This window comes from Anomaloglossus baeobatrachus, chromosome 6 (assembly GCF_048569485.1).
Source record: "Anomaloglossus baeobatrachus isolate aAnoBae1 chromosome 6, aAnoBae1.hap1, whole genome shotgun sequence".
Lineage (NCBI taxonomy): Eukaryota > Metazoa > Chordata > Amphibia > Anura > Aromobatidae > Anomaloglossus > Anomaloglossus baeobatrachus.
This window is the reverse complement of record NC_134358.1, coordinates 529,149,075-529,162,850: the sequence shown is the minus strand read 5'-3', so window position 1 is coordinate 529,162,850 and position 13,776 is coordinate 529,149,075. Positions and strand designations below refer to the sequence as shown.

Below are 13,776 nucleotides of genomic sequence, written 5' to 3'. Positions count from 1 at the left end.
TAATAAAAAGACAGCAAAGTGCTAATGTCGCTGGCGGAGGGGCCGCGCTCGCTACGCTCGGGTCCGCGGCTGCTGCTGCTGCTCGGTGGCTCGAGCGGTGGGCCGGACCCGGGGACTCGAGCAGCGCTCCTCAACCACGAGTGAAAAGGAGGTGGTTTGTTTTGGGAGATAGTTTGTGACGCCACCCACTGGTCGTGGTGATGATGGGCACCACCGCTGCTGGTGACAGGGATCCCGGGAGCGATGGCAGGGAGCAGCTAGGATGTTGGTTCCCCCTCCGTGGGTAGGGGTTGGTGATCCCGGGGCCCGGTGGTTATACGGGGAGGCTGGATGGCTGGGGTGCAGGGGCAGCGTGGCGCGGTGCCGGATGGCACTGTGGTACTCACTCAGGCACAAATTCACAGAGTCTCTGGTAAACCAAACGGCTGGATGGACGGGTCCCGCAGCCGGCTGCAGTGTCTTTGCTCTCCCCGGACAGGTTGATGGTGGCTGTCTTTCCCTGCACCTGTGTATGTATGTGTTGACTCCGATGGCTTCCCAACGGTACTCCGCTCCCCGGCGTATAGGTGACGAAGGAGCCCGTTTTGCCCGCAGGCGCTGGCCCTCGGATCTCTAGCCTGTGGCGGTGGCTGTGTATCCTCACGGTGTGGACTGTTGCCTTCTGTCGGGTCTTGGGTGTTAGGAAACCCCTGGGGTTCCGGTCACTCTCGGATTTGACCGTTGTCGGCGGCTCCAAGCCTAGTCGGGGTCTGATGGCCCTGCCTTTGTGCTTAGCTTCATTCCGCTCCAGGGATCGGCACCTGCGGGCCACCGCCCGACCCCGGTCCCACGGCTCCGCAGAGATCCACTAACTCCTGCAGACGGCCACCACCGTCTGCCAACCTTGCTGATAGTGCCTGGGCTCCCACCCAGGCACTCACAGTTTCTGTCCTCTCACTTCCACCTCCAAACTTAATCTGTCACTTTTCCCACCTCCAGGTCTGAACTCCTCGGTGGGTGGGGCCAACCACCTGGCTCCGTCCCTGGATCCGGGCTCGTTGGTGGGTGGCTCGAGCGCCTCCGGACCCGGGGTTACTTCGCTCTGAAAGGGGATGCTGGCGCTTTTGGTGGGGGTTAGGTAGGTGCACGGCCGGAGCCGTGCTAGAGTTTGTGATGCCACCCACGGGATGTGGTGAAGGTAGACACCACCGCTGCAGTTACAGGGCACCCGGGGGGAGATGTTATGCAGCTAGTTGTTAACCCCTCCGTGTGCAGGGATGGTGGCCCCGGAGCCCGTTGGTGATAGCTGAGCGGTGCAGGGCGATGTGCGCAGCCAGAGGGCACTGTTGTACTCACGATTAGTAACACACACAAGTCTCTGGTAAACCAAGATCATGGTGGTCGGTGCCCGCAGCCGGCTGCAGTCTGGTCCCCCACCCGGATGGTGTTCTCTGCTTTTCTCCTGCACCGTGTTGTGTAGATGTAGACTGCCTGCGCTTCAGCGACAGGAGTCCACTCCCCGGCTTTGTGTATGTCGGGAGAGCCCGGTTGCCCGCAGACGCTGGCCTGTGGGATCTCTCTGCATGTATGGTGGCTTTCTATCCCCCTCGGTGGGCTGTTGCCTTCAGTCGGGACTTGGGTGGGAAAGGACCTATAGTCCAGACCACAATCAGTTAATTAACTCAGTCCAGTGGATTCTGGACCTCGTTTCAGGGTCTGAGTACCCCCCGTGTTCTCCGATTTCCGAGTCGGTTCCCCGGGTCGGTAGTGGCGGGCCACTACCCTGTCCACCACGGTTCCACCGAGCTGTCTTCCCGGCTCCTGCAGGCTGAGGCCACCGCTTGCCTCCTAGCCAAGGCGTTCGGGCTACGACTCTCACACCTGTCACTGTCTCCACTCCACTGACAACTCCTTACTACTACTCGTTTTCCCGCCTCAGGCTCTCGGAACTCCTCGGAGGGCGTGGCCAAATGCCTGGCTCCGCCCCCCTGGTGTGTCCATCAAGCCCTGAGAGGGGTGACTAGGGTTTTTGTGGTTGGCTGATGACTCCTTTTTAGGGGATTGGTGTTATGCGGGGCACTACCTGTGACTACCTGGCTAGTCCAGGGCGTCACACTAGTATGAAATAAGGTCCCCCAGGTGGAGGTTAGAGGATGCCAGAGAGTCCCAATGCAACCGGCCAGAGAGTCCCAATGCAACCGGCCAGAGAGTCCCAACGCAACCGGCCAGAGAGTCCCAACAAAACCGGCCAGAGTCCCAACGCAACCGGCCATGCTGAACCTTCCGTCCAAGTTCCCCTACAGGCTACAGTGTTGTTCAAAGAGGGATTTCCTGAGTAGATTAGTATATAGATTTTTAGGAAAATCCATTTATATAAATCCCTGCTCATTCTGCGTCTTCTGAGTCTAGAGGGCGGTCTCACTCACTGATCGACAGCTCTCTCCATCTGCTGTTATTAAAGGAAGGCAGCCAAGTACTTACAGGACCGCCCACTGGACTATTAAGTCGAAAAGAAACAAAAATGTTAAATAGATTAGAAGTTTTACTTAATTTGAATATTTTCCCACAAAACGATGAGCTCCTCCTGCAGGACAGACTTTTCAATGTGACATGTTCCTTTAAGCGTTTACCACTTTGTGCAGTAATGCTAGTTAGCACCTATCACTGCTGTTTAACCACTTAAATGCTGCTATTAATCTCTGATCCTGGGTGGGGTATTTGTTTGTGACCCATGGCAAGTACGGTGTCTTACTGAATTTCCATGGCAGTTGGGACTCCTGTTTAAAACCCTGTTGCCACCATCTGGGTGCTCCTGAGACGCCCACCAAAAAATGCTTTAAAAATAAATAAATAAAATAAATAAAAAGGTCTAGAAATGATATTAAGAAATGGAAATGTGCTTACCTCTACAATCAGGACATTCTGGAATAAAGAGAAACACAAATGAACCGCGACACTCTTGTCCATACAATAATATAATAATAATAATAATAATAATAATAATAATGTGCAATACCAGACACAGCGTTTACTGATTGGATTAATTTATTTTAGATTTTGATAGATCAGACTTTTATGAACTCCTCCATACCAAATATGTGGGGTTTTTTTTCATTTTTTTTTAATTATTTTATTTTTTTAATGTCGTAAAACAAAACGGGGGGGGGGGGAAGCTTGATTTGAACTTGTGAGTGTTTTGGGGTTTTTTTTAAAAAAAAAGGTTACTTTAATTTAAAAAATTTTTTTTATTGCGTTTAACATTTGACATTTTAATTAGGGATGATCGAATACCTCAAATATTCGGCTTCGTGAATATTTGCCGAATAGGTCGCCGCTATTCGACTATTCGTGAATATTTGATGCACAATGTAAGTCTATGGGAAACCCAAGTAACAAGTATTCGGAACTATTGGGGCTTCCCATAGACTTATATTGCGCATCGAATAGTCACGAATAGTCGAATAGCGGCGACCTATTCGTTGGATATTCGCGAAGCCGAATATTTGATGTATTCGATCATCCCAAATTTTAACATTTAATCATCTGAACAGTTGTGTGATACACAGCAGTGCATTAGCACCGCTGTGTATAGCAGATATATAACAATCTATGAATGCCAGCCACAGTCTGGCATTCACAGGACAATCATAACAGGCGGGGGGAATCAGTAAACTCCTGATTCATGACAACCCATCGGCACCCTGCGATCATGTCACGAGAGCACCGATGGGCAGGAGCAGTGACGCGTCTCCTTATTCAAAGATTGACAGTGGAATATAACAGGTTAACAGCTGCAAGGGGGTGGCACATGATGTCAGGGAGCCAGCATATGACATACCAGTACTTCACATGCATTAAAAGGAACCTGTCAGCCCGTTTTCACATATGGAAGTAGTGATGTGGCTGTATAGGTCCTTTTTTTCCAATAAAAATGTGACCTTTTTTCTAGAGATCCGATGTACCAGTCATGAGAAATTTAGTGTAAAAGTCATATGCAAATCGGGATGAAAGTAAACTGGGGGTGTATACAAGCACTTAGACCGCCTCTTTCAAGGGAAGTGCCACGCCCCCAGTGCCCTTTCAATCTGATTTGCATATATCTTCTCCACTACATTTCTCATGACTGGTTCATCGGATTGTTAGAAAAAAGGTCATATTTTTATCAGGGGATGGCAACCTACACAGCCACAGCGCTTCCTCCATGTGAAAAAATCTGCTGACAGTCTTGCTTTAAGTTTGTTTTAGAGAGACCTGGTATAACTTAGTGCAGTCAAATGAATGGAGAGACCCAACCGGGAATTCCCAGAAATAGTTTAGCAAAGGCTGAATATAACAGGTGACTCAGGGAGCATTTCTTTCTGTTGGGGGGCTATTTATCAGACTGAACAGTCAATAAATGGCCCTTATTGAATTGGAAGTATCCAGAGTTACATGAAGATTGCTCATACACTTAATTTCAATCCCATTCAGTGAGAATCGCCGGATACAGCGAATGAATCGGCTTTTGTGCAGGGAAAGGTGGAAGTGTTTAAGTGGAGTCACTTTATATTAAAGTGAAACGATGCATTAAATACCTTTCCAGTCAATTTTGACAGGTCCTCCCCTCCAATTATCTGTAGGTCTTCTGTAGACTTGTCATTCTGAACAAAACAAGATGGAGATATTAGCTGGAAATTACTGGCACACTCATCCATGAGTCAGATCACATCCATTATCAGCATTACACCTACAGAGGCCAACCCAGTGCACAAAGCAGACGCTGCTCGGGGGAGATTCATCAGTCTTGCCTAAGAGAAAATACTTGTTGCTAATAATAATAATAATAATAATAAAAAAAAAAAAAAAAAAGATAAAACTATAGTAAAGTATGTATTGTATACAGAAAATTCCAAAATATAGAATTTAAGCTGGAAGAGACTTAAGTGGCAGATCCCAGGAGGGCTGTTTTTCCATAGTGATCCAGATGCAATGAGGCTAATGCTCAAACTGATCATGAACACATTGAACTGATTGCTTAAAGGGGGTATCCTATCAGGGTAAGTGATGGCATAATGCTGGGATATTTAATCAAGTACTGGTCCAACTGTGAAACCACAATGAAATTCATTAAAAAATATGGCGCCACCCACTGTGCAGGAAACTACAGCACAACTGCGTTCCTTTGAACAGCGTTACAGCTTCCTGCTGATTGGGGGCAGCGCTTCACAGGGAAGGAGCCTTAAGTTCCTACGTTCTCCTAACTTTAAAGGTACTCGGTCAGCAAGTTTCTGCAATGTATCTGAAGACAGCATGCTGGAAGAGTTAAGACAGAGACTTCAGCCCTGCCTCTGTCTTTTTTTGTTTACCTGCAATATTAGCTTAAGCCTCTTATCTTTATCATTAGTGGGTCTCAGCAGCCTGTGAGCTCTACTCTGACTATTCCCCCTTCTGTTATTAGCTGCTTCTGTCCATGGGGGCCTTATTAGGTCCACATCATGAGACAAATTTGATTTTCTCATGTATGTGATTTCTCAATAAAGAAGACAGAATTTTTTATGGAAAATTTTGGTGCTGGACCTTTCCTTTTTCTTTTGATTTGTGGTAGCCAACTACATCTTCCCACCTGTGGGTCTACAGAAATAACGGGGAGCTATCTCCCCATCCCTGTTTCCTTTGGATTACACAATGTTAGCTTAAGCTTATCATCTTTATCATTAGTGGGTCTCAGTAGCTGTGAGTTCTAGTCTGACTCCACCCCCTCTGTGATTAACAGTTTCTGTCTATGGAAATTAGTGATGGGCAGTCCGACTCTTTTTGGTGATCCGGTTCCCATGGCTCCGCTCACCAAAAAGAGTCGGCTCTTTCAGATCGTTCTCGGCTCCTTATTAAATATGTGTTCACCCCAGGTGAACACATATTTAAGATTGTAGTAACGCCGCCAAAGCCCCGCCCACCCGTGGCTAAACCTCGCCCACTTACAAGCGGCCAATTAGATTGCTGAGTAGGCGGAGTTTAGCCGCAGTGGGCGGGGTTTTGACGGCGAAAAGAGCCGTTTAGATATTTCAGTGGCTCACACTGGTGATCCGGCTCCTGTCGCTCACAGCAGGGAGGCGGATCTTTGTGTCGGATCGTTCGCAACCGACACATCACTAATGGAAATGTACACTCAAAGCCTGGTGTGGTGGAGACAGCTCCCAGAGCTCTGCTGCATGCAAAATCTAAAATGTTTCACTGTGTCAGAACAGCTGCACCCAGTAATCTAAGTGATACATCATTGAACTCCGGGCCTCTTTGCCTACATCATGCTGCTCTCAGATGAGGTAGCAAAAACGTGCTGACAGAATCCCTTCAATTCAGGAAAGTGAGCACTCTAAACTGAACATTCCCTAGAGCAGTGTTCCCCAACCTATGGCTTGTGGGCCCACGATGTGTGGCCTGCAGGAATCTGCCAGTTGGTGCATTAGCACCAGTTCCAGCAATGATGTAAAGAACTGGTCTCCAGACGGTGACTTGTGAGTATCTCCGCACAGATGAGCAGTTCTGGACACACATATATTGACCTACGGGCTGAAGATGGAAATTAAAGTGGGGTAAGATGGAAAAAAGATAATACTGCCAGATAGGCGGCATGGTGACTCAGTGGTTAGCACTGCAGCCTTGCAGCGCTGGGCTCCTGGGTTCTAGTCCCAATAAGGACAAAATCTGCAAGGAGTTTGTATGTTCTCCTTGTGTTTGCATGGGTTTCCTCCGGGCTCTCTGGTTTCCTCCCACACTCCAAAAACATACTGATAGGAAATTTAGATTGTGAGCCCCAATGGGGACAGTGTTGCCAATGTATGTTAAGCGCTGTGGAATTAACAGCGCTATATAAATTAATAACTATTATTATTATTATTATTATTATAGAAGGGGGACATGAAGCTGTATGTGATGGGAGTGCTTAATGTGACTATACCCAATAGTGGCAAAGTGGGGAAACCTGGGATATAAGTGCACTGCCTCTGTGCGAATTCCACAGGGAGGCTCTGGATGTCAATAATGGAAGCTCTGGGTGTCACTACTGGGGGAGGAACAGGAGCTGAATGTCGGAGGTCTCTGGATGAGGCTTGCAAACCTCTCTCAGAGCTGAATGTGGCTCTCAGGGTAAGTAAGGTTGTGGTCCACCATTCTAGAATCATATATTAGATTTTTGACACAAAGGAGAACCCACATAGAAGAGCCAAGGACCAAAAAGCCACCACCATGGATTTTTATAGCTGTTAAACTCATCCATGAGATAGATCAGATGCTCTACTGGAATGTCAGGAAAACCTTACCAGAAGAAAGACCGTAAAACACTTTCTCCCATGGCAGGATCTCATCCCATAATAGTTGCTAAACAGGTGGTCATGGATCCGGCTTCTATAACCTTCGTGCCGAGTCTACCCAAACATTTCAAAGAATTGTCCATGAAAGGAACGCAAGGACACATTGTGTTCTCAAGAATGTAGAATATAAAACATCCTAAGAAATATACAAAAATGACTCCCCATTTGGATGTTTTTGCAGGTTTCCCTGACTGTGGACCTTTCTTCTCAAATATGAGGTCTCACACCATAGGACATGGACAGGGGTTGGCCTTGGGAAGCCAAACTGATTGCACAAAATATATAGATATATTAGTTCCTCTACTTCCTTTCTCGAAGGATAAGTTGGTGGCCAGTGTTCCAAAGACATTGAAACACTAAATACGAATAATCATTGACTTACACAGTAACTTCTCAGCCTGATAAAGTCTACTCTCATAGAGATGAACCTTTCTGAATTGCGGCTCAGGTTTTTTATTTGTTCCACGAGATCAGCACAGAATTTGTAGCCTCCTTTGAGCACGCACAGGACGGTGATCTGATTGTCTCCGATGTCTTTCATAATATCATTGGCCAATCTTTCTATCCTGGAAAAGAAACACAAGTAAAATGTCTCAGAGTCCAATTATCTGCCGGTCATAGAAGAGCGGAGGAGGAGGCGAGTCATTATCTAATGCCACTGGCATTAAGGATATTACTGAAAATATAATAGAGGTTACAGGACGGTAGGATATTGTCCTCATCAAAGGTAAGAGATGAAAGACGCTCTTCAACTAACATCAGAGCATCTCTTTCAAGATCCAGACTATTGTCAATAGAAACTATGTAAAAGAAAAAAAAAGCGTGAGTCCGATAAAAAAAAAAGCCGATTGACAATGCGGCGTAGGTAAATAAAGTAATGTGGACAACTTTGGGACACAAAGTGTGACTAGTCTGGAATTTCAGTTGAGCAAGCACTACCATGCTCAGATGCTCGATACTAGTAACTAGTGATGAGCGGGCACTACCATGCTCGGATGCTCGATACTAGTAACTAGTGATGAGCGGGCACTACCATGCTCGGATGCTCGATACTAGTAACTAGTGATGAGCGGGCACTACCATGCTCGGATGCTCGATACTAGTAACTAGTGATGAGCGGGCACTACCATGCTCGGATGCTCGATACTAGTAACTAGTGATGAGCGGGCACTACCATACTCGGATGTTCGATACTAGTAACTAGTGATGAGCGGGCACTACCATGCTCAGATGTTCGATACTAGTAACTAGTGATGAGCGGGCACTACCATGCTCGGATGTTCGATACTAGTAACTAGTGATGAGCGGGCACTACCATGCTCGGATGTTCGATACTAGTAACTAGTGATGAGCGGGCACTACCATGCTCGGATGTTCGATACTAGTAACTAGTGATGAGCGGGCACTACCATGCTCGGATGTTCGATACTAGTAACTAGTGATGAGCGGGCACTACCATGCTCGGATGTTCGATACTAGTAACTAGTGATGAGCGGGCACTACTATGCTCGGATATTCGATACTAGTAACTAGTGATGAGCGGGCACTACCATGCTCGGATGTTCGATACTAGTAACTAATGATGAGCGGGCACTACCATGCTCGGATGTTCGATACTAGTAACTAGTGATGAGCGGGCACTACCATGCTCGGATGCTCGATACTAGTAACTAGTGATGAGCGGGCACTACCATGCTCGGATGTTCGATACTAGTAACTAGTGATGAGCGGGCACTACCATGCTCGGGTGCTCTGTACTGGTAACTAGTGATGAGCGGGCACCACCATGCTCAGGTGCTAAGTACTGGCAACCAGTGATGAGCGGGCACTACCATGCTCGGGTGCTCAGTACTCGTAACTAGTGATGGGCCGGCACTACCATGCTCGGGTGCTCGGTACTCGTAACTAGTGATGAGTGAGCACTATCATGCTCAGGTACTCAGTACTCGTATCTAGTGATGAGCGGGCACTACCATACTCGGGTGCTTGGTACTTGTAACAAGTGATGAGTGAACACTAACATGCTCAGGTACTCGGTACTAGTAACTAGTGATGAACGAGCACTACCATGCTCGAGTGCTCCATACTCGTAACTAGTGATGAGCGGGCACTACCATGCTCGGGTACTCAGTACTCGTATCTAGTGATGAGTGGGCACTACCATGCTCGAATGCTCAGTACTCTACCATGCTCAGGTGCTTGGTACTTGTAACAAGTGATGAGTGAGCACTACCATGCTCAGGTACTCGGTACTAGTAACTAGTGATGAGCGGGCACTACCATGCTCAGGTACTCGGTACTAGTAACTAGTGATGAGCGGGCACTACCATGCTCAGGTACTCGGTACTAGTAACTAGTGATGAGCGAGCACTACCATGCTCGGGTGCTTGCTACTTGTAACCAGCAGTTGGACGCTCGGACAGGCTCGACTCCTGTACCGACTATATCGGAAGTCAATGGGGAACTCGAGTATTTCATGCAACCTCCACGGGTACAGCCCCAGTGATATACTCCGTGTCTAATATTTATGGAGCACTTATATCTTATGAATTAATGAACAAGTCTGATGGATAAGTAATTAATATAAATCACATCACCGGCGGGGGGGCTTCAAATATTGGGATGAAAAAGGTAGAATTAATAAATCTGCCCCAATGTATCTATTGGAACTGGTATTGGGGGACACTACCAAGATTTGTTGGTTGCCTATTTGCCAGCGTGACTCTCAGTACTGGGAATACCTGTCAACTATGACTCCATGGGGGATGAAGACACATTCCAGATCCTCGCAGTAATGGTTGGGGAGGGTGAACACATCTAAGTTATATCCCGTCCAGCTGTCAGAAATCTACAAAGACAAAATATTAATCATAGTGAGATGAGCTGCACATTTCATGACGGTCTCATAAGTCTATGTATAGGTGTGAAATTAATGTGTAATCATCTATAAAAAAAATATATATATTTATGTCAGGTGATATTTATTATTATTATTATTTATTAATTAGAGCACCATTTATTCCATGGCGCTTTACACGTGGAACGGGGCATACATAGACCAGTACAATAATCATGAACAATACCAGGCTCAGACTGGTACAGGAGAAGAGAGGACACTGCCTGCGAGGATCACAGTCTACAGTGGATGGGTGAGAATGTGCCGCCCTCGTGCCAGCAGCCGGCGCTGCTCAGATCCGGGCCTTCAGGGGTGGTGGCTCAAGGGTCTCCGGACCCGAGGGTCTCGCGGACACGCCGAATAAATGGGGGGACGTAGATGTACGGGCTGGACCATATTAACTTCGTGACGCCACCCATGGTGTGTGGTGAGGTGGGGACACCACCGCTGCTGTTACGGGGCACCCGGGGGAGATGTTGTGCAGCAAGTTGTTAACCCCTCCGCAGGCAGGGATGGTGGCCTCGGGACCCGGTTGGTGCGTGCAGGGGATGGCGACCACAGGGGGAGCTGGTGTACTCACAGTTAGTTAAAACACACAAGTCTCTGGTAAACCAAGGTGATGGTGGCCGGTGCTGCGGCCGGTTGTGTTCTGGTCGCCCACCCGGCTGGTGGTCTCTATCCTTTTCCTGCACTGCTGTATGTAAGAAGGACTTTCCTAGTGTGAAACTCAGGAGTCCGCTCCCAACTGGATGTGGGTTAAGGAGCAGTGCCCGCAGATGCTGGCCCGTGGGATCTATGGGCCCTGGCGGTGACCTCTTATCCCTAATCGGTGGGCTGTTGTCTTCTATGATGGACTTTGGGTGGGACAGGACCTCTAGTCCTGGCCTCAATCGGTTAATTAACTAGCTCCAGTTGGTTCTAGTCCTGGCTTCAGGGTCCGACTGCCCCCCTTTGTGCTACGGTTTCCGTGTCGGTTCCCCGTGTCGGCGGGCCCAACCCTGTCCCGGTCCACCTCGGTTCCACCGAGCCATCTTCCCGTCTCCTACTGACGGAGACCACCGTCTGCCTCCTAGCCAGTGGCACCAGGGCTCCTACCCTGGTACCGTTCAACTTGGACTTCACCGCTGGAGCTACCCGTAGCTCCAGCCCACACTCCTCTCCAAACTGAATTTCAGACTTAACTGACTTGTTTTCCCGCCCTGGGCTGTCTGGACCCCTGGGTGGGCGTGTCCCAACCACCTGGTCACGCCCACTGGTGTGTATCTTTCCCTAAGGGGGGGGTGACTAGGGTTTTCTGGTTGGCTGTGTGTTTCCTAATGAGGGACGGTGTTGTGCAGGGGCCTAACTGTGACTACCTGGTTTTGCCAGGGCGTCACAAGAATACAGTAGGTGAGGACCCTAGCCGCGAGGGCTCACAGTCTATAGGGGATGGGTGAGGATACAGTAGGTGAGGACCCTGCCCGTGTGTGATCACAGTCTACAAGGGATAGGTGAGGATACAGTAGGTGAGAACCCTGCCTGCGAGGGTTCACAGTTTACAGGGGATGGGTGAGGATGCAGTAGGTGAGGACCCTGCCCGTGTGTGATCACAGTCTACAGTGGATCGGTGAGGATGTAACGGGGGCAGGGGGCGCCTCAGGGGGTGTAGTCGGGTCCCCTCGCCTTGTGGGCCGCAGGCTGAACCCCGGCCCGGCCGTTACTTGCAATACAGGTGTGTTGTTGGGGCAGAGTGTGGATGCATGGGGCCCATTCATGACAGCGTTCTTTCTGTGCTCTCCAGCTCCTTCTTCACTTTCAGGAAAGAGACAATTGCAGGCAGCAGATAAGCCAAACACCGTTTTATTAGACAAAGCTTCCATCTTTTTGTTTGCAGCAGGTTTACTTTAGTACGTTACAAGTTACAAGTCCTTTCCTACGAAAACGGTTTCCTTTTTCTCTACGGGCACTTTCCTTTGCCTGCAGGGGCCAATTGTTATCCCCCTAGCAGTGGTACTCCTATCCCGATTTTAGTCCAGCCCTTTCCCAGGGATTTGTATTGAACTAGGGGACGGCTCCAGTACTCACTACCGGCTCCGGATTAGCTCCAACTTCTCCGCTCCACTGCCACAGCACCCACTCCTGCACTCTGCCCCGGCACTTCTCCTCAGCTCTCTCCTGTTACATTCCCAGCACACTGCCCTGCATTCAGAGCCCAACCCCCCTTCTCTTCCCTCCTAGGCTGCCCTGCCCCTTCCTTCCCTGTTACCAGGGGAACCACTCACTACACTGGCACCTGGGGGGGAGAACCGTACATAACACACAACATTGTACAATGTGCCACCATACTCCTGTGGCGTCTTCAGGGGGGGAAAAAACGTCTTCTCCACACTAGGGGTCCGTCCACCCCTTACAAGGATACAGTAGGTATGGTCCCTGCCCGCGAGGGCTCACAGTCTATAGGGGAAGGGTGAGGATACAGTAGGTGAGGACCCTGCCCATGAGGGCTCACATTCTATTTGCACTTTCTTGCATCCATGTTCAGGTACATGGTAATTGCAATCATATCATCTAATCAGAGAGAAGGAGCTTCTTCTGTCTGCCCACTGGTCTCATGTAACACAATCCTTAGAAGGATCTACCCCTTTAAGTAGAAGTAATGTGTCTACATTAGGCTTTGTTCATAATTACTCTTTTATTTTCAGTTGTTTTTTTTTTTTGTCTTAGGAACAGCTCCACTAAAGTATCCAGGGATTTCCATTGACCCTGTCAGCAGGATTTAGCACTATAAAGTAAAGCTATGACCATAATGGGGCTGTGGTGCTGATGAAATGGACGCCTGCAGTGAATGAATCCGATCTGTGGTTGCTGCATAATCTTCCTCTAAAGTTTTCATGATAATGTCATCCGTGCACCAGGGTGGGACTTGTGAGGTAGGGTCTTCTGCTTCTCCACCCCTCCGCCTGCCTCCTCTGTTTCTTCAACAGGTCTCTGATTATTCAATGATCTGCTTACTGTTTTGAAATTCCGCGTCTCTGCTGCCATGATTGCGGTGGGCAGCAAATGCGCAATGTGATTCTGCAGGACTTCAATAATATGGTGCCGGATGCGGCGCATGCGCAGACTGAGCTTTCGGCTCAATAACCTCTTAATTAAGCGGAAATCTTGATCTGCACATGCGCCACATCAGTGCCATATTATTGAAGACAGTCTGTAGAATCACACTGCGCATGGTCCTCAATAAAATGGCGTCAAATTTGGCGCAGGCACAGATTGAGATTTCAACTTAATGAAGAGGTCATTGAGCTGAAATCTCAGTCTTCACATGCAACAGATCCAGTGCCATGTTCTTGAAGACCTGCAAACCATCCGCAGAATCACACTGTGCATGTGCTGCCTACCACCATCATGGCAGTGGTGGAGGCGCGGAATCTAAAAAAGGAGGTAGGTCACTGAATAATCAATGGACCTGTAGAAGAAAGAGGTGGCAGACATAGTTGGCTGAGCACTCCTCCCATCAGTCTAAGGGCTCATTCAGATTTCCGCTTTTTGCGTGTGATTGTTATTTGAGCGTTTCGC

At 48.4% G+C, this 13,776-nt stretch overlaps 1 protein-coding gene across 4 annotated transcripts in view; it reads right to left on the bottom strand.

Annotated features, from left to right (window-relative positions):
• PRTFDC1 (phosphoribosyl transferase domain containing 1) overlaps positions 1 to 13,776 on the bottom strand; it is a 376,907-nt gene that overhangs the window by 40,711 nt on the left and 322,420 nt on the right. For all 4 annotated transcript variants that reach the window (XM_075315545.1, XM_075315546.1, XM_075315544.1 and 1 more), the window contains exons 3-6: positions 10,067 to 10,173; positions 7,708 to 7,891; positions 4,554 to 4,619; positions 2,884 to 2,901 (exon numbers count right to left, since the gene is read on the bottom strand). In XM_075315545.1, the coding sequence (XP_075171660.1) occupies positions 2,884 to 2,901; positions 4,554 to 4,619; positions 7,708 to 7,891; positions 10,067 to 10,173 (375 nt within the window). The remainder of the gene's footprint in view (positions 1 to 2,883; positions 2,902 to 4,553; positions 4,620 to 7,707; positions 7,892 to 10,066; positions 10,174 to 13,776) is intronic.